Source organism: Chaetodon trifascialis, chromosome 2 (genome assembly GCF_039877785.1).
Source record: "Chaetodon trifascialis isolate fChaTrf1 chromosome 2, fChaTrf1.hap1, whole genome shotgun sequence".
NCBI classification, from domain to species: Eukaryota; Metazoa; Chordata; class Actinopteri; order Chaetodontiformes; family Chaetodontidae; genus Chaetodon; species Chaetodon trifascialis.
In genome coordinates, this window is record NC_092057.1 from 28,361,898 (window position 1) to 28,384,338 (window position 22,441).

The 22,441-nt window shown below is 39.5% G+C and overlaps 1 protein-coding gene across 1 annotated transcript in view; it reads left to right on the forward strand.

Annotated features, from left to right (window-relative positions):
- vegfc (vascular endothelial growth factor c) overlaps positions 1–22,441 on the forward strand; it is a 73,484-nt gene that overhangs the window by 26,925 nt on the left and 24,118 nt on the right. Inside the window, exons 2-3 of the mRNA XM_070984816.1 lie at positions 10,749–10,992; positions 12,230–12,420. Coding sequence (XP_070840917.1) covers positions 10,749–10,992; positions 12,230–12,420 — 435 coding nt within the window. The remainder of the gene's footprint in view (positions 1–10,748; positions 10,993–12,229; positions 12,421–22,441) is intronic.

Here is a 22,441-nt window from a genome sequence, read left to right on the forward strand (position 1 = left end):
TTTTTTTCCAGTGGTGTCTTTAGCTTCCATCTCATGTCCCTCTCACTTAAGTCAGGAAGAGTATATGGAAAGGATGGAGGGAAATATGATTCAGTGAAATTTAGTGTTTTTTTTCCTCGCAGGTGCAATCTGAAAGGATGTCACTTTGTGATGATGGTGGCATTGATTCTTCGCTGAAAGTTATTCTCTTTCCATGTACTTTAACATTTGGATGTGAACCTTTATTACATTGTTCCTTCTTACTGAAGGAAGTGCTAGAATCAATCCTTGCTGCAATGACCACTGACAGTGTAATAAAAACCAAGATGATGACAGCCAAACTCTATTCTTCAAAACAGTGACTCTGTCCACTGTCTGGTATACAGTCTATGGCAATGGCTCACTTTACTCTGGGGATTCTTCAAACATCTAATGTAATCTAATGTAATCTAATGTAATCTAATCTAATCTAATCTAATCTAATCTAATCTAATCTAATCTAATCTAATAATATGTTTCACATCTTTACAATTCTCCTTTGTCTCTCTGGGTGTTTCTCAAATAACACCTTGCTTTCTGCCATATTATAATTTTTTCTCTTTCTGTAAGGAGTTGCAGATGTTTTCTCTGTCTCTGAGTGTGTTTTTGAACAGCTGGTTTAACACTCAGATTCTGCAACACAAAAAGAGGTTTGAATCAATAGACAGTTAAAATTGAAATGTGATTAAAACTCTCTCAGCGTTGCTATGGCATATATGTGTGTGATAGGGTGTGTGTCAGAGCTTTGTAGGAGTACATGGATAGCTAGCTAGCTACATTCATAAAAACTAGCAACAGAAAAGTGGCCACAAAAATGGGAACAAGTATGGACAAGATTGACGGAGCTGTATGGGTTGTTTCATGTCAGTTAGAGAAATAACAGCTTTCAGATAATTGGAATTATAAATTTTTAGAAGATAATTACTATTAAGTGGAAACCACTTACCACTGATTGGTTAGGGTAAAACAAAACAACATAATCACCCTCTCCTAAACAGAAATTGTATAAAATAATGTCAAGTTGAATGAATGAAAAACAATATACAGACAGGTACAGACTGGACTAAGGTATAGATCTTAGTCCAGAGGAAAGGAAATGGCATCATTAAAAAAGCGGGAAAACCAATTTCACCACATTTTAGGATGGTGGATCTTGAACTGGGTAAGATATGTTGGCCTGATGGTGGTGCTATAGAAAATGTCAGATCACAGATCATCAGAAACATTAGGTTCATCCACTGGGAACCGTGTACATCCACACAGATTTCTCCATAATCGTTAAGCCTCCATAATCACTTCACACTGATGGCTTGTGTCCACATGAGTCACTAACTGCTTACTGTTGTAAGAGTTTTTCATGTCTAAAGCTGTTTCCTGCTGTAAACATTTCATGCAGCAGTGAATGACATCAGGGGTTGTTGTTCTTCAACATAGCATGCTGTGGTTACACATTGGCAGTCCCAGTGTAAACTGTGTGTGTGTGTGTGTGTGTGTGTGTGTGTGTGTGTGTGTGTGTGTGTGTGTGTGTGTGTGTGTGTGTGTGTCAGGGCAGGCACACGATCAAACACTTGACTGTTAAATAAACACATAACCATGATGAATTTTTAACCCTAACACACAAACACACACACACACACACACACACACACACACACACACACACACACACACACACACACACACACCGAAAGGGAAGGACAACACAAACTACTGGCTCTTGGTGGGACCACCAAGTTAGTGGTTTGTTTGGCAAAGAAAAGCTGTGGTTACTTCACATGCTTGACTTCAAATACACACACTCCTCCCTCAGTATACCCCCCCCCCCACACACACACACATGCACACACACGCACACACACACACGCACACAAACAAAACAAACTAAAAAAACTAAGACAAGCCACATACATTAATTAATGAAAACCTTGTGAAGATTAACAAAAATGGCCAGAATGGCCAATAGACAAACAGTACAGTGTGAGTGGATCAGCTCTAAACCAGCAATAACTTTATTGATAACAAGAGCAGTCCATCTTCAACAAGGAAAACAAGGGATGCTTAAACATACCAATGATGAAATCGACCTAATATCAACAGGTAAATTATTCCAATCTGATGGGGCTTGAACCATTAAAGCTCTTTTGCCAGTTGTTGCCAATATCTGTGTGTGTGTGTGTGTGTGTGTGTGTGTGTGTGTGTGTGCGCCAATTGTTTTTTTTTAGTTTAGTTTTAACGAATTTTAACGGATTTTCCTCCAGACTACACAATGCTAACTAATAGTAATTAATCAATAGTTTCTTAGTGAGCTCTGAACATTTATTACAAACAAATGTTCAGTAAAGTGCTGATAATGGCAGATGACATCACCAAAGCTGTCCAATGAATGAGCTGCCTGTCAGTCCAAATGACTCCATGATCACATCTCAACAGGAAATGTGTCACAATTCATTGTCAGGAATTATATTAGTGAGTCAGAAACTAATTGCATCATTATAACAAATACATGGATTTCTCATAGGGTTGCACGGTGACACAGCAGGTAGTGCGCGTGCCTCACAGCAAGAAGGTTGCTGGTTCGATTCCCGGGTCGGGCCTTTCTGTGTGAAGTTTGCATGTTCCTCCCGTGCATGCGTGGGTTCTGTCCGGGTACTCCGGCTTCCTCCCACAGACCAAAAACATGCTCATTAGGTTAATTGGTGACTCTAAATTGCCCCTAGGTGTGAGTGTGAGTGTGAATGGTTGTTTGTGTATATATGTTGCCCTGCAATCGGCTGGCAACCGGTCCAGGGTGTACCCCGCCTCCCGCCCACTGACAGCTGGGATAGGCTCCAGCCGCCTCGTGACCCCAAAAGGGATAAGCGGCATAGAAAATGGATGGATTTATCATACAGGGTGTTAATGTTGAGTTGAAATATTATTGAAAGTTGTGTTTAAATTTAGTCTCTATCATGGCACAAACATTTGCCATGCAGTTATTTATGAAGTTATGCAAGAGTCTGATCCAAAAAAATGAGATGTATGGAGTTCCTAAGAACAAACTGCTCACACTTCTTTTCTTCCTCCCACTCCTGTTTTTCTTGGTTCTGTCCTGTTAAACACATTGGAACTGTCATCTGGATGTATATTCTCGCTGAATGTTGATAAAATCCACGCCAAGATGATCTTTCTCTGTACTGAGTGCAATCCCAGAGACACACACAAAGACTGAAGGAGAAAGAAGAGACAGGCAGCCCCGAGCTTAATGTGTAGAGACTTAATTGTCAAAAATTCATTTGCAAAGAAGAACACAAAGCCTGATTCCATCTGAGCTGGAAAAGAAAAGCTGGATGGAAGCAACCAAATTCAACACATCTTCCACAACATTGGTAAATACAATTTACACTCACTTGAAGTGTTTTTTTTGTTTGTCCATACAGAGTTTATGTGACAAATAGGCAAAGGAAACGGGTTTGTTAAATAATGAATAATGATGTGGACTATAATTCATGGCAGATCAGCTGTTTTGATGACTACAATTCTAATCTGGCTTTAAACAGAAATTAAGCAGCAAAGGACTGTCAGTAAACGATCCCCAGTATAACATTCCCCAGAACTGTCACATGCACTGCTGCGTCTGTAGGGGAGACTCTGCTATAGATCAAAAGACCTGTTATCTCTGTCATCATTTTTCCTCAGACAGCAAGAAATGAGCTGAAACATAAGAACTTATCCAACAGCAATGACGTCTACACAGCCAACATCTTTTTTTCTTTTTTAAGACTTGGAAATACAGTAATTATATGATGATCATCTTTCCAACAACATGTAATGTTACATACTTTCATGTGTGTGAGATGATGAGGAGCACATTGCTTCGTGCTCTTGAAGCAAGATACATATGATATATCATCAGAAGGGTTTAATAGTGGTTTGTCCTCATCAATTGTTCTGCTTCTTTTCATTCTGTTTGTGTTTTATTGTTTGTCTATATTGGGTTTTATGTCAGTTTAGCAAATTGTGCTTTTCCAGCTGATGAATATTGCTTCTAACAACAGCAAAGAAGTTTTGAAAATGCTCCCTGGTCAGTGCTGAAATACCCCACAACCAGAACATCACACAGGAATAAATGTGTTCTTTTCTTCATGGATGCCTGAGATGTTCAGGCATCTGCAAAGTACATTTTTGTGGTTTTACTGAAACGAACTACAAATGGATGATTCTACATTTGGACATTGATCTGAAAACTTTCAACATGTTTTTGAAAATTGCAGCAATTTAGTACATGCACAGTTAAAGTTAAAAAGCAAAAACATCAATAGGGTGGCTTTAATATACGGCCAACCATATTAAGATGTTCTGATTACTCTGGCGGTCTCAGCAGGGTTGCCATTCCAAAACAGTTTCAAACCTTCAAACCTTGAAAACTCCAGGAAACATCAACAACAGGAAGGACCGAAGTGGTGAATGTGGTCACTCCAGTCAGGTGACAGCAGTGTCCTATTTAGAGCTGCTGTATTCTCAATTGTTTGTTTCAGCGTCTTTGAGCCAATGTGACGGAAGAGAAGTAACTTTTTCCCATGTGAAGGGACTGTGTGTGTGTGTGTGTGTGTGTGTGTGTGTGTGTGTGCATATTTGTGTGTGAAAACACCAGTCCAAACACACAAGCAGAAACACAGAATCAGGGGAAACTGAGACAGGACACATACGGAAAGACAAAACATGCATGTGCATGCAGAAACACATAAATAAACACATTGTTTCTCGTAGTGTGTGTGTTATCTCTGCAGAGGCTGTAAACAGACTTGCACAGGCCATAAAATACAATAGACTGCTTCACTCTGTGTGTTTGACTGACTTCTAACACAAAGGACAGTCAGCGTGTGTGTGTGTGTGTGTGTGTGTGTGTGTGTGTGTGTGTGTGTGTGTGTGTGTGTGTGTGTGTGTGTGTGTGTGTGTGTGTGAGACGGCCTTGCTTGCAGCGAACAGTCATATTGTTCCTGTTGGAGTGATTGTGTGGGTGTTGGCATATATCTAATGGTACTGAAGGACAGGAAGGGAGATAACATTCACAAATACCAGCCATACATCTGTCAAAGAAGAATAATCAGATGAATTTTGAGTGGAGTCTAGACACTGGTTGTAAAATGTTAAATTATTACATTAATTATTATTATTATTATTATTATTATTATTATTATTATTATTATTATTATTATTATCTTAAAGTCATGTACACAGGCTGTCTGAGTGTCCAGCATTTGTTGGCCAGCTTGCAGAGAGGACAATTACAATCAGTCATTTGGCAGACGCTTCTATCCAAAGCGACGTACATATGAATTTACACACCGATGGCACAGCATTGGGGACAGTTTTGGGGTTCAGTATCTTGCCCAAGGATACTTCCTTATGTGGACTGCCGAGGCCAGGGATCGAACCCACAGACCCCCCTCACAACTTAGTTTTTATGGTGTGTTAGGTGACTTCAGAATTTTGGTTTTGGACCAAAATTTTGGATGGCCAGTACAGTTACTATGAGTGTCTAAAATATCATTGGATTTAGTTGAAAGCCTGATGTGTCTTATACAGATGTTAAATACAGAGGGGTGTGACAAAGCACTGGTATTTGATCCTATAGGACTGAGACCAGGCCCATTTTATTTTGTCAGAGTGCCAACACATCAGCACTATAACATGCCACATTTTTTACACAATAACAATTTACACAATGTTTATTATAGCAACAAAGACATAACTTTATACATGGCTTCTTTCTGTGTTTCTCTGTGTTGTTTGTGACCTTTTGTGTGAATACAGTGTGTGAATTCCAAAGGATCAGATTGTGGTTACAGTTTGCTATATTTATTAAAATTTAGATGTTTACTGCCAGTGAAATTGTCTTCTTTCATAAATGTAGTGTAATTTGTTTAATCAGATGCAAGGGACAGTAACACATATCTATAAATAAACACAATACTTTTTCAAAAAACCAAGAGTCAGACACTTGCAAAAAAGACCCACATTTTGGTTGACCAGGAGGCAGAGTAGTGAAAATATGCAGCCTGTTTTAATGACTGGCCCAAACTGATGCAAACACAAACTCACAGAAGCAAAATTCCACAAATGTGCTTCCTACTTAGAGCATACTTGAAGCGCATGTTATTATGGTAATAATGACAATTATTATGATGGCTGAGAGATGCCTGTAGTTAGCTTATGATGATTATGCCTTCTATTATGTGCCATAAGCCTAAAAAAACACCCCCCAAAATGGAACTGCCTGAAAAATAAAATAAAGTCATAACTTATAATAACTTACTTGGCTGAATTTACAACAAGGTACGAATAATAAAGGATTTGTTTAAGACAGTGTTCCAAAAAGTTCCCCAAAGTCATCAAGTCACAAAAATCCTGATTTTTGAAGGGAGTCTGAGGAGGTTCTCCCTAGGTGACAAAGGTGTTGGGTAGCTGTCAAGACTACACGTATGACCCTGACTAATTACAGCACTTCGTATTTCACAATCACAGCACAAGTTCAGATGTCATCAGAGAGGCAGGTGAAGCTGTGGATGCGTCATAACATTAAAGCAAATGTAAGAAGCAGTGCTCTTTCTGTCATTATTTATAGATCAACTGGGTCGCATCTGGATAACAATTAGTTTCATATAGTATATACATATATAGTAATTTTGTTCCTGTTATTTATTCCACAAGGAGCAGGCACTGCTGTGTTGGCCACATCAAACAGGCTACTTTAACATTTGATCTGGAATTAGTAATGATAAACATATTCCATTTAGGACATTCCATTCAGGATAATGTTATAACAGTGTAGCCAGCTACTCGCCTGGCTGATGATGTGTTTCCGCTATTTTCTGCCAATATTTGTCCTTTTTGACTTGGTCCTTCTCCCTTGAGGAAACTTCTGATCAAATAATCAGGGATACTGTTGCCACAGCTCAACAACCTTTTCCTTTTTTTTTCATTATCCCACCTGTCAACAGCAATCTCAGCATCCCTACTCTTCTTCCTCTTCACCTTGTTTGTCCTGACTGCACTCTGGAGAGAGCACCTGCTTGGTCAGCGTTCAGGAACATAATGTGGGAGATGTCATACTAGGCAAAAAAATCTGACATGCTAGTCTTTTCGTTGGGGTATTGTCGGGCATCTCAGACACTGCCCGACAGGTCATTCTGCACGTCAGACTACACGGGTATAGACCCCCGATTGTCATTCACAATCGGCCATGATGTATGTAATTCGTCAGCCATTACAAAAACATCTTAAAAGTCAGGGAAGATTTCTGTAGTCTGATCTCTGCATTTGCCCAAACACATACAAACACAAACCCCCTTAAAAAAAAGGGTTTTATGAATGGAGCATCAACACCTATTTCACTGTCACTGTCAATACAGTATAGATGAGAGAAACAATTTAATGTGATTGTCACTCAGTAAATACATACTGGTAGTTGGAAATATATTGACAATAACGATATAGCTGATTTTGGGGAAATATATCTAAAATGATGTGCTGAACTTAAAAGTCATTGATGTTATATTAATAAAAACTATTGACATCTACTTCCAGTAACTACTTTAAGTCTGGGAAACATTCTGCCCAAACCATGGCCTAAACAAGGAAACATGAATCTGCAGTGTTCTGTGGGCATCACACATTGGGTTGCTCATGAGTGTGTTTCTATGAAGAAAGGGCCATCTCATGGTGACACCCGACAATTGAATGAATAGGCATGTTTACATTGGAAACTAGACACATCCCAGGGGGAGGAGGAGGGGGGACTCCCAGTTGCTGGAAAATGGCTGGGAACTGCATCCCAGTCGGCTGGCCGCCAAAGTGTCTGGCACTATAAACATTACATTGAGTTGAAGGGTTTTAGCCCTAACTACTATCATTTTTTTTAAAAAGATAGTGTAACAAGTGCTGTGTCCAGTGGCAGTTTCAGGCCTGTGCCAGCTGCATGCAGTGGGGCTCCAGCACAGAGGAAGTCATGATGCATTCATGATGAAACAGTTTCAAAGCCTGGTGAAGATTAGAATTATTTCATTATGTTACTCAGATTCAGATTATAATGACTGCACCTCTGTAATAGAAACACACAGGGAACGATTATTAACCTTTTAACCATTTAGACACAGGTGAAGGACAACTAATTTTCTAGCTTGTAGGACAGGCTGCTAATGAATGCTGCTAATGAAGACTGGTGACTTGACTCTAAAAACTGACGTTCACCTGCAAAGACATTGAAAATACTTGTTATCTATACATAATGAGAGTAAAATAATTCAGAGTTCCAGTATGTAGGGACATAATGCATGAAAACACCTCTTCTCATCTCCTACTGGAACATTCTAACATGCAACGTATGTGTTCATGCTGTATGAGTGCACGTGTGTTGCAGGGCCAGGTACACAGGAATTTCCCAGACACCAGTACCAACTCTCCTCTCCTCCTCTCCTGTTTTCACACCTCAGACACATGGCTCCCAAAGGGCTGTTGTGTGTGTGTGTGTGTGTGTGTGTGTGTGTGTGTGTGTTTGTGTGTGTGTGTGTGTGTGTGTGTGTGGGGGGGGGGGGGGGGTGTATGAGTCAGATGGGATCAGATGAATTTATGAACTGTCAGGTGATCTAATTCCTGTGATTCCTGTCTAATATGAGCCAGCTTGTGGATATTTGCCCTGTCATCACGTCCACCCACTGAAAGCTTGTTCCACGCTAGTTCCAGGGAAAGACAAAAAAAAATTCTACTTAAACTGCATTCATACTTTAAGTATTTAAGTTCAGTACTTATCTGTTATTACAGAGAATTAGGTATTAGTTGCCCCTATGAGGCTGCAATGTTCATTACATCAAAATCTAAAAATGCTGGAAAGTACAAACCATACGCTTGTCCTGACGGTGGTGCTGGAGGAAAGAGTTCATTAGAATGAAATGGGTTTGTGCCCTGGGCAGCATGTGAGTGCTCTTTAAATTTCATTTGAATGATCAATAGACTTTGATGACACTAGAGGAAAGTAAAGTATTCATCCGCTGGTGATCATGAATGCCCACAATGAATTGTTGATCAAGCTGACATTTTTAGCTGAAAGTGGCACCACAAAAGGTTGGTGGTGTTCGTCCTTGGCTGCAACTTTTTGCTGTGCAACATCACTTAAAACCAGTATAAGTCATTGTCCCATTTCCCTTGGTAATGACTGATAAATGATATCTTACAATAGAATATATTTTTGCTCAAGGATTCTCGTCCTGGGCTGCACGGTGACGCAGCAGGTAGTGCGCGTGCCTCAAAGCAACAAGGTCGTCGGTTCGATTCCCGGGTCGGGCCTTTCCGTGTGAAGTTTGCATGTTCTTCCCGTGCATGCATGGGTTCTCTCTGGGCACTCCGGCTTCCTCCCACAGACCAAAAACATGCTCATTAGATTAATTGGTGACTGTAAAAATTGCCCCTAGGTGTGAGTGTGAATGGTTGTGTGTTTGTGCCCTGCCATCGACTGGCGAACAGTCCAGGGTGTACCCTGCCTCTCGCCCGTTGACGTCTGGAATAAGCTCCAGCCCCCCCCCCCCCCCCACCCTGAAATGCCACGCTCAGCTTGGCTCTCAACAAACTGAGACAAACTATAGCTCATACTAAACATTTACTGTTACATTCTTGGCTTATAGATAACAGGAGTCACTCCACTCTGAACATCTCTGCCTTTCCTGAGAACAGACACACTGTCTCTGTGTCTCCCATGGAACCACCTCTTTTTCATCTCAATAATTGAGTCTGTTTTCTCAGACTGGACATGCAGTGTTTATTATATTGCTTAACTGCAAGTGGACCAACTCCACTTTTGAAATTAACCCACACAGAAAACTCTGTCTGTTTGTGTATTTGTGTATGTAGATTGTTATACTTCAGGGGTAGGCATCAGCCTACATGTAGAAATGAATTTCTGGAATACATCAATATAAAACTATGTTGTTAGAGAGTCATAATGTCAGTTTGGGTTATTTTTCAATTAACTGCCCTGTTTGTCTATAAGTTACTATAAAAATGACCAGAATGTCACATTTCAAACTATAATTAACAGTGGTAATGCTTAGACATTATTGTCACCTTGTGGTCTCTACTGGTCACTGTAATCATTTTAAATTCTCAGTTTGTTTATAAAGGGTATCTTTTTTAATGAATCATTGTATCACCTAACTAGGTACAACTTAGAGTGCTTTTCAACAAAAATATGAATATTTTCCACCATTTTCAAGATTTGGAGATTGAAGCACTCAAAACACTCAAAAAAGAGGCAACCTCCAAATAAATAAAGTACAAGGAGTCCAGAGTACATAGGAGATATGCAAAATGCTTGAAAACCATGAAATCAATTAAGAAAAGGCATTAAATGTGTCCATGACAAGTTACACCCAAGTTTACCAGATTATCAGACTCTGTTATGAGGTTTGTTTGATAGTAATAAATGAAAAAAAAAACAAACAAACTTAAAAGTAATTACTATTTCTTTATATTTACCATTTATTATTATTTTCTTAAGAAATTAAATGATGTTCAATCTGCAGAAATAATGACTTGTATAGTGTAAAGCAAAGACGTGAGACTATCTGTGACTTACTTGTGACTGACAGAACAATGCCTTTGTGAAGTGTTCTTCAGGTTTCTTGGCCATTCAGAATTGAGGATTCACGTTGAGAAATAACAGCAGTATTTTCAGTGAAGGTGTCACTTGTCTCTTTCAGGACTCTCCACCAAAGCCAGACATGGAGCAGAAGTTGCGTTCAGCCTCTAGTGTTGATGAACTGATGAGTCTCATCTATCCTTCATATTGGGCCACTCTGAAATGCAGATCAAAACTTTCTGCTGCTGCTGCTTCCTCAGCCTCTAAGCTCTCTCAGCGGCCACAGGCTCGCCGACTGAGGCCACTGGCCGATACAGAAGAGCCAACATTTGCTGCTGTCTACCTCAACTTGGATGTCCTGAAAAGTAAGTATCTTACAGACTTGAATTAGCTAATGAAGAATGGTCTTTAAGATGTTAAAGTTTACTTTGAGGTCACAAAATATTGGTGTCCATAAGATTTTGAGCTCCATAGCAGGGAGACTATAATCACAGCATTTAATTAAAACTGGACAGTGGGGCTGAGCTTACTGTAAGTAACTGCAACTCATCTCCCTCACACTCAGAGAACCATATGCATCGCATTATTTTGTTAATTCACATCAAGCTCACCTTTTTTTTTTTGGGGGGGGGGGGGGGGGGGGTCTCAGACTGAAATGTAAAATGTGGATGTAGTTATCTCAGATAATCAGTGCTCCTGTTTTGAAATAAAAGCAACATGCTGAGAGACTACGTACTCACAGCATATGATTGAGTTTAACTTTAACTGAGTAAATGTGAGGAACATGTTTCACCATGAAATTACACACTGCCAAATTCTATGAAACGAGCATTAACATCAGACAGTTTAACAGATGCATTTGAATAGGATACTTAACAACTGCATATATTGCCCATTTAGTATCATTTTATCAATGTCCTACATACAAAGTATTTGCATACATTAAATACATGTGATAGGTCCTTGACATATTTTCAGTTGTCTAAGAAAAGGTTCAGTAAGGTTAAAAAGTCATGACTATAATTCAGCTGCACTAGTGCTTTTACAGATGAGAGCTTAAGGAGCTCATGCTCAGGTGACAACTTAGTCTATTTTTATGCTTGCTTATCCTTATGGTAAACATTGTCCTCAGAGCTCTCTTGCTGCTTGCATGAAGAGGTCCTTGACCTGCAGCTGACATCTATGACATAAATGCATTAAGACCAGCAAACAATTTCCCGCTTCTAATAAAGTACTTCCCTGATAATGAAGTATGCTCAATCAGTGTTAGAGTAGAGATGACCTGATAAAACCAGTACCTCTCGGCAGAAACAAGCATCTGTTATCGAGATTATTGTGGTTGCTGTTAATAAGTGGCAATTTTTTTTCGTGGCTCTCTTTTTGCTTGCTTTGCACATTGACTCCACCTGGATGCACTGAGTTTGGTAATGACCTCAGACCACACCCAAGTTGCACACTTGGTTAAAAAACAGTAGCTTTGTGTCAGATGAGTGTCCTTTCTGCTTTCATCTCTTACCATCCATGAGTATAGCAGCTGAGGAAAAAAAAAAAAAAACCTGTTGCATGGTTGCGGTGTTTGTCTGACTTTCTGTGTGTATGCAGGTATAGAGTTGGAGTGGAGGAAGACTCAGTGCATGCCCAGGGAAGTGTGTGTCGACGTGGGCAGGGAGTTTGGGGCTCCCACCAACATCTTCTATAAACCACCATGTGTGTCCGTCTACAGATGTGGAGGATGCTGCCACTCTGAAGACAAACAATGCAGGAATATCTCCACTGGTTACCTCAGCAAAACTGTAAGTACACTCTTTTTCTTCTCTCAGAAGCTTGGAACAACCAAAATTCCAATAGAAAATATCTAATGCTTTGGCTCAAAGTTTTAGCTGTATTTTTATCTTCATTATTTTTTGCTTTCAACCTGTTATTTAGAGTGTTGTCCTGATCATTCCAATGTTGCATATGAATGAATGAGAGAACTACTGTTACCAAAACTGGCAATGGTGTAATACTTAACTGATAGAATGAAGGTATCCAGTTATTACTTCAACCTTGACCTATTTGTTTCAGATGTACTGTTTTTCCTGGCCTGCACTGTAGCTAATGTTACCAGAAAATGACACCTCATTTGCCCACTGTTTAGTGAATGACATGACTCAGTCCATTAACTCATTAACAGGCTTAAAAGTGTGTCCTCTTGGTTCTCTTTCAATTTGCAGTGTACTGAAAGTGTGACACCAAGTAATTAATGGTTCAAAAAACTATCGCCACAAAGTATGCATGGCTACCTACATTTTTGAGTTGCTGGCAAGATGAATACAAAGGGTTTGTTCTCTCTCTATAGGGGCATTTGAAGGAATCTCAGGCTCAGTTTTGTCAGGCTGAGCTAAGATACTTTTGTAATGTAATGCTAATATTACCATGTTAACATACTTACCGATTTGGGCTGTTATTTATTTATTTATTTTTTTTTTTGAGTTATTGACAGCATTTAGCACAAGGCACAGCATGGTGTACTTGATGTGCTGTACCAAAAACTGATGGTTCCAAAATTTGTAAGAATCTGCCACTCTTACTGTTTTTCAATGTTCTTAATAAACCACGTTGCTGACATCTTTGTCCAATAAGCTGGTGTCTTAGCTGTCATGTAAACAAGAATCATGGCTATTGTGACAGGGGTAGGGGATTTGTGAAGCCTGACTTCCCCTGCAAAAAATGATAATTTCACGGCTATCTAGACGAGTTTCTGATATGGCTTTTTACAACTACGCATGTGTGTGTGACAAAAGACTACAGGCAGGGAAAGCAGCAGCTGTGCAGCTGAATGAAAGGAGAGATAACTGCCGTGCACAAAGGAGTCTTAGTAAATAGGTTTCCACGGCTAAGTGCACACTGAGTACATAAGAAACACTTCACCTGTATACAAACTGTTCACATGTCTCAGCAGATGCAAGAGCTCTACGTTACCCTGGAGTGTGTGGGTTTGTGTGTCTGTACTGTATGTATGTATTTCTACAGCTATCTTTATGAGGACCATTTTGAGTTTTAGATCTGGGTAGTAAGTACATTTTTGGGAAATGAGGACATGTTTGCCAGTCCTCACCTATGGACAAACCTATGGACAAATCAACGGGCTGTTTGAAAGTTCAGACTTTAAAGGGTGAGGTTAGAATGAGGTTTAGGTTAGGTTTAGATGAGGGCTTAAGTATTCAGTTGTGAGGGTAAGGTTAGGTTAAGGTAGGGTCGGCTAGGGATTGCATTATCTGAATGAATGTCCTCACAAGGATGAAAGTACAAATGTATCAAAAGAGTGTGTGTGTGTGTGTGTGTGTGTGTGTGTGTGTGTGTGTGTGTGTGTGTACTGGTCTCCAGAGTACAATTGTGGTTAAAGAGAGGGAGTTACTGGCATGCAGTGCTTTTTAATTGTCTTGTTTTGCGGTCTGACCATGGGAATACTGTGTGTATTTGTGTGTGCTCACATTGACATTTATAGCTTGTTTTCTCTCTCAGTAAGTGGCTCTTTCTGAGGTTGCCCTGTTCAGTGTGGGATAATTGATCACTGCTAAAAAATGATTTGACTGAGCTTGTTTAAACTGGCCACAAAAGTTGTGTCACAAAATAAGAAACCAATTCTAAGTTAATTTGGAGATTTTAATATTGTGTCAATATAATGAGTAGCCCATTACTAAGAGCACTGTACAGCATAGGTTTTATGATGATCTGATTGCTTCAGCACAAAACAAGTTTGCTTGATTTTATGAAAAAGCAAATGGTGCTGTGGCCAGATTATCATTTTGCTGTGGATATTCCTGGTCCAAATTAGGTATTCACCTCTGCCAAGGAGGTTATGTTTTCAGGTAGGTTTATTTACTACAGAAAAACTACTGGCCCAATTTTCATGAAACTTAGTGGACAGGTGTAGCATGACCCAAGGGAGAAGATTTTAGGGGGGATCCAAATCATGGGCACAGTGATGCACAAATTATTTTTCACTTTTGTTAATATTGCGAGATCAGGCATTTGGCCTTGGTGGAATGCATGCATAAATGCACGGTGGCGCGGCAGGTAGTGCGCGTGCCTCATAGCAAGAAGGTTGCCGGTTCGATCCCCGGGTCAGGCGGGGCCTTTCTGTGTGAAGTTTGCATGTTCTTCCCGTGCATGCGTGGGTTCTCTCCGGGTACTCCGGCTTCCTCCCACAGACCAAAAACATGCTCATTAGGTTAATTGATGACTCTAAATTGTCCGTAGGTGTGAGTGTGAGTGTGAATGTTTGTTTGTCCTTGTATGTGGCCCTGCAATCGGCTGGCGACCGGTTCAGGGTGTACCCCGCCTCTCGCCCATTGAAGCTGGGATAGGCTCCCCGAAAGGGATAGGTGGTATAGATAATGGATGGATGGATGGAATGCATGCATAAATGATAAAATCCACTAGATGGTAGTTCTTCAGTGACAAAATATAGCCATGTGTAGAAATGCGTTGACTCTTATAATACGATCATAATCCATATTGTGAACCAGTAATCCTCTGGGATAACCAACACATGTAGCTGCTCAAACTTAATACAGAAAGCAGTCATTATGGGGCACTCAGAGACAGCTCATTCAGCTTCTGCAGTGGATGAACTCAATCATGTTAAGCAGTGCACAAGCTGCTCAAACACACCCTTAAGACAATCTTTACATTTTTACCTCTCTAGTGACATTCATAGTGAATTCTAATGCATTCATAATGCTTCATGACTGCACTCAGAAACACACTTAATGCTTTCTGATGCACAATATCAACAGTCATAAAAACACTATAAATGTGACTTAGAATGAATTATAACTTCCAGTGTCTTGTGGAGGCTCTTGACAAGCTATAGAGGTTGACTGATGCAGTTTATAATGCATTATGACTACCTATACACACCTCAGCAATCAGCTGTATTAATGATTGATAGAACTCTATAATAGCCATCAGTGCATCTAAAAAATAATAATAATTATAATAATAATTCATCATAAGACTTCATTATTGATGGTAAGTAAAGTGTAATACTGTGTCTTAGCATGCAAACATTTGCTCATTAAAATCAAACACAAAGTGCAGCTGCGGCTCATTTGACTGCTGTTAGATTTGCTGGTATTTGATCATCACTGCACTTATTTTTGTCTGCACTAATTTTGTCATAATTTCTGACCTGATAATGGTGCGAGATGAAAAGTACGTAACATTTGATGGGGACATTTCAGTCTGGAATAAAGACATTGTCATCCCCAGAAACCAGCATGGCTAAAAATGTAAACACAGTGTAGATCCAGCATAAGGGACAAGACAGAAAGTAGCAATATATAATTCTATGGTGAACATATATTATGAAAATAAAGCCCTTCTCATGCATCACAAACATATGTTTTCTATTCTGTATTTCCAAATTATAGACCATGAAGGCACCTATGTATTTCATTACCTCCATCCTGTTATAGAGACATCCAGAGTGGCCAAGAATATTTAAAAAGGAAGTATTATATGGTCTACATAGTGAAAGTGTGGTAATGTTTGGAACAGATCCAAACCACAAAGTGATTTCTACTGAATGTGATGAAAGATGTATGGTGATGAGATGTTTTATTGTCGAGCACATACTCAGGCAAGCACACATGGTTACTCAATGAAATACTGTTAACAAAAGAAACTAGCAAGTGCATATTGAAAACAGAAGCAAATGGTTCGACAGGCAGCGTTGTTGGGTTGATTCCCAGTTAAAATGCTTTTGAGCCAGGTCATCTTACTCCTATGTAAACACGACTTCCACAGAAGGAATTTCATTTTACACAATCTTCATAAAAAATACATTTATGGGCATTTAAACACACCATGAAATGAAAAATGATGTTTTGAAATCATTTGAATTCCTTTTTTTTTTTTTTTTAATATGAATTAAGTTTGCTCTGGGGATAAGAGATCAAGCGATTTGCACTTAAATCATCTGAAGATTTTTTTATATACATTTCTGCCATGAGAATAACCAAATATGAACCTTGGGACATAACACTTGGATTCTCTTTGGATTAACTGTCTATACTGTGTATACATAATAAAGAAATAGATGGACATCATCTTCTTTTGGGAGCAATGAGCAACAGCTGAGAGACCTGCCATCCAGGGCACATAAACAAAGATCGGCTTCGTGATTGAAAACCACTGTTATGAAAACTATCACTCAGTATAGCACAGACCTCCAACAGACGCTGATGACATCTGGTGTGAAATAGCTAAGACATGTGAGCAGTAATTTGATGCTGATGTCTTGGATGAGATGCAGTATTTATTTTGCTGTACAGTAAGTGCTGCTGCTTGCTGTTGACCCAAAGCACTGTTTCAAAAAGCCTTGGATGGATATCACAACACATGTTTTCTATTAATATTTTCTGAAGAAGGTGATGGCCCACTATGACGTCTTCCTGCAGCTGGATGAGGAGCTGAGGGCAAAACATCAGCACACAGTGAGGACATGCCTCAAAAACATTTCAGGGAGTCCTGTGCACAACTATGCACATGATGGAGATGCATTACACAATGTGTGTGATAATGTAATAGGAAACTGCATCACACTAAAACTTTCATGACAATTCCATGAAATTTTGTGGCCAAGCTTACTTGTCACACCGGTGCACTTGGATACAGGGTGTTATTAGAGAAAACACATTAAAGCACGTTATAGGTGGGTGTTTTAGAGGCTGTGACAATTACGGCCTAAATTCATTCACTGTTTAAACACAGTGCCTCCCCTCATCAGTTTCTTTTGACTGTTTATAATGCAAAAAATAAATGCTCTCAACCAGGGAACAAAAGACTTCCCTCCTCAATCTTCGTATTTTTTTTCTGGTAATGATCCACAAATAGATGAGCTTTTTTTAAGATTTAACTCTTACTCCTGGGAAATGTAGTATCTCTGCTGCATTATGTTACTCTTACTCTTCCTTGCTGTTACTCTTACTCTTATTTAGATGACGGTTACCTCGTGTGTCGGATGGATGCAATGGGAGGGGATTTGCAGGAACGTGTGGTACTGAGGGACTTAGTGGAGACAGACATTTTATTGATGTAAGTTTTTTCATTGGTCTGTGTGAATTGTTTTCAGTGGCTCCTCCCTCACTTATGCGCCTCTTGATTTGCATTAGAAACTTGAAGCTACAAAAATTAACCATAACCAACGAGTTGGATGTGCACATAAGCACAGAGGTTTAACAACAGTCTGCTGCTTGTTGCTCACTGTGCATATTTGTGGGTCAGCAGCATGTAACATCACTCCAGTTAGAGATTGCAGATGAAATTGATGTCTGCCTTTGACTTTGACTACAAAGAGAATCAGCAGTATGAAGGAAAGGCCTTCAGTATAAGTCACTGACTGTCATGGATTACAGGGCTGGATAGAACTGGACAAAGGAACACTTCATAAGCACAGTTTGTTTGCAAATGATTGCGTTCTGTTGTACTACATTTTACACAACATTCCAGCTTTTTTGGGGTTATAGAATAGTGGAAAGACAAGCAAAACATGAATAAAGGGGTTTGTGTGATTCCACAGTTTCATGTGGGTGTGCCTTCACTAAATGAGATCAAAATATAATGGGACAGTGCACTGAGCTGTCTACTTTTAGGAAATATTAAAATTCCTCAGCAAATAATAATGCACACAGTTACTTTAGGACATAGTGACATCAATGCAACTATAGTAACTTATATTACATTTAGTGCTGTCAGGCGATTAAAAAAATTAATCTAATTAATTACAGGATTTGTAATTAATTAATCGCATTTTAATCTCATATCTGCTAAAGGTCCCCAAATAAAGAATTTGAATTCTAGGACATTACAATTCACTGACATTCACATTACAGCTGGTGAATTCTTTTCATCACTGTAGTTCTCGACGGTAGCTGGAAATTAGAGTCAGATGACGCTATCTGAAACGCCTCTTTTAGGCCCTCGTCTTCCACGATTGAAGTCAGCCTGCAATCAGCAGCAACCCACTTTGCGATTGAGTTTGTCAGTTTTTGTCTGTCGTGGCTTTGCTCATTCGTTTTCCTAACTCAGCAAGTGTGGGTTGGCGGAGTGAGCTCATGGTAGCACTAGCGGCACTAGCAGCAACTACATGTTTAGCGTTAAAATGATTATTCAGGCTGGAGCTGCTACGGTGATAGGAAAATTCTTTTTTACACAAGGTACAAATCACTGCGTTCTTGTTAATAGTCCCGTCTTTGTTCTTTTTATAAATAAACTTGCCGTTCAAAGGTCCAAGTAGGCTTGCCTCGCTCTCCGGTGTCGCATCCACGTCTGTTGTTGTTTTGACTAGTAGCGCAGATAGGATGCAGCCTACGGGTCACTCGAAGGGCCAAATTTAAAATGCTTGCACATTGACTTGCCACTCATGATTAATTGCGTTAATTTTTATAGCGTGTTAATTTGCAGCGTAATTAATTAATCTAATTAACGTGTTAAACTGACAGCCCTAATTACATTATAACATATGTGTCTTTGCTATTATGTCTTGCCTGTTGTTTTGAAGATTTGTACATGTGCACAATGATGCCAGTACTCCAAATACTGTAAGGAAAAGCAATAGTCTGGCAATGAAGTGAACTAATGAAATTAGATGATCATTTTCATTGAGTGATGAAAATAAAGCTTGCAGTTAAACGATTTTATTGTATGAACTTGGAATCTGTGCAGCAATAGGCTGTGTACCTGTTTTATAAGATCAAAGTACCCGATGAAAATGGCACCATGACCACCTGTTGCAGCTTTGAATAACACACAGTCAGTCTAACCACCAGCTCCTTCTGACACAGTGTATCTTTGAGGTATTTATGTACACCTCAATCACCACTCAGCTACACTCTGGAAAGCTAAAGGAGGGTACATTCTTTCAGATGGTGAGTTCATTTCCAGGTAGCTGTTGTTAATGGACTGGCTCATACTGTGTGTGATGGCTTATTGTTTCAGCTCAGCTGCTTTATTCATTTCCCATAAGTGTTAACTTAATGAACTGGCAGTGGCAGCCTGGGCTGATAGCTCTTTTGTTATATGATTTGTCAAAGCTGGTTTCAATCAGAGCAGGAAGTCTACTGAATGCAGCTGTGTGTTTGGCTGTGTGTTTGGCTGCGTATGTGTGTGTTTGTAGACATACATGTGCAAATCCATTTTTGGAGTGTTTGTGTGTGAGTGTACTAGTGTTACTTGATATATGGTTCATGCTAACACTACCTATACCCACCCATACACATCTCAGCGATTAACTGTATTAAGGAGACATAGTACTCAATGCATCTATGATAATGTATGCTTCATCATAACATTTCATTGTTGGTGGGAAGTAATGAGGAATACATTTCCATGCATTTAAAAGAATCTAAGAGAACAGACTAGTGGAGTGTAGTAATGGGAGTAATGTGGATTTTGTATCTTTTAGCTAGGTTTGTTATAAAAAAGTAGCCGCATCAGTGTATCAAGTAATAGCTTTTATTTGTAGTTTTATCGTTTGACTGGGAGAAGAGAGATGGCTCTCAAGCAATGTGCATCAGTGAGATAGGGGGGTTAGGGTGTTTGACTGGTACATTGAAAGAACATGTCGTCAGTCAAAAAAGTCAGTTAAAGTATATTAAAAAGGCAGCCTTATTCTGTATTTTGAAAATTGGACAATGGGGTTTGAATGGTTCTTAGAACACATAATCACGAAAATTCATGACGCCTGCCACACTTCAGTTGAGGTAAGAAGAAAGGAGGCCGAGGTTGAAGATGAGAGGCTTTCTCCTGGCATCAGCACTGTGGTAGCTGAGCCACAGTCGTTTTGAGGTTTCAAAAGACATTCTTTCACTCCGTTAGTTTTTCCAGCTGTTTTTGGCTTCAGTCTAAGGACAGAGTTGGAGATTAACATACGAAACATAGTAAATCATTCAAATTATGGCTAGATAGACCATTTAGAGTTCAAGTGAGTTCCAATGACTTTTTTGAAAGTGATTGCAAATAATTTGTCTTAAAATGGATATATGGAAAGGTGAAGAGTCAAATGTGTTAGTGCCTTGAAACAGCTGGCAGGCGTTGAGAGATTTTGACACTAAGCAGGTGATAGAGGTTGTGCTACACTGTGTAATTTATGATTTGGCTGACTGTAAGTCTCTTTAAGCATTTATGTCTGCCTGGTGGTTCTGTGCATACGAGTTCAGTTTCCCACCTGCACTGGATTTTCACTCTGCAGATGTTTGTGTGCCACTTTCTCTTCAACACCTTAGTGTATTCCTTCTTTCACTCTTTTGTATTGTGCCTAATGTGTTATGGTTTAGTCATTGTTGGCCATGTTAGCCTTTATACCTCACCAGTGGCGTTGCTAGGGTCTCTTGGAGCTGCAAGCAAGAAGTCCCTGGGGCCCCCACCCCATCCGTGCACGCCACAAAAATTTGTTTTTTGCACACATAAATGCACAATTTTTGGGACATTTGAGATGAATACTGAAAAAATAGATTAGTGGCTCTCAAAGTGATGTCCAGGGACCAACAGAGGTCCCTGAAAGTCCAAGCCCATCAATAATCTTTGTTGTACATAAGTGGCCGGGGCCCCCCTATGGTCGGGGGCTCCAAGAAACTGCCTGGCTTGCCTGACCGCAAGCCCCGCCCCTGCACCTCAGATATCTGCTAGATTAGATATTTTCCCCCTTTTTTTTAGCCCCACTAGTCTATTTTTTGGCCCAACAATGGCAATGTTGGCTGGTCTGTCCCTCTTGACAACTAATGGCAAGGTGACAAAGAACTTTGGTGTGTGTTTTCAGGATACAATAAAAATAGAAAATACAAGAAGGGACAAATAATAAGATATAACACATATAATATGGACAGCATTTCATGATGTTTATTAAGTTTCTCATATCAGAAAATGGTTTAATAATGTATAGTGAAAACAGCTGAAACGGTGTGATCACAAGTATCTTCAGCTTTTCTTGGCAGATAATGTTAAAACATACTTTAGACACAGAGGAGCCGAGATGTTATATCAACATGTCAGGAGAAACAAAAGAGACAAGAGACAACATTTTTACACAAACAAAGGATTAACTTCAATGCATTACTTTACTGAATTCACAAGAGGGGACAAATGATTTAGAATTTGACATAGCTTGTTGGACAAACTCAACAACTGACAAAATATTTTAAGGTATTTTCTCTCTGGGTGAACAGTACTCTTTAGATTGTGCCACTGCTTCTTTTTTAGTGGCGTTATTACAGCCAATAACACAACATACAGTGTTTCTCTGTCTGTCCATCTCTCTCTTATCAACAATGTCCACACAGGGTGGCAAATTACCACCAGCCACCAGCGAAATGCTGGTAAAATATGAATAAGATATGAAAGTGGTTGGTAGATGTCAAAGACAAAGTAAAGATTTACTTTTGAGTGGCACGTGAACATTTGTCTGTCAGCCAGTTGAAAATTGAAATTGGGGCCACATTTACGACAAATGTGTGTTTTGTGCGTTATTGTCATGCAGGATTATGCCCATTTTATAGATTACAAGTACAAGTACAAACAATAGTTATGTATGTATGTATGTATGTATGTATGTATACACACACACACACACACACACACACATATATATACTAGTGCTGTCAAAAATATCGCATTATTAACACGTTAACGCAAATCAATTTTAATGGCGTCATTTTTTTTAATCGCAAGATTAACGTTCTTTGTGATCTAGTGAACTTGTAGTTTTTTATAAGCTGTGGCCACTGCTAGTAACTTTAGAAAAACTGCAGGATCTGATTGTAAACCGGAAAC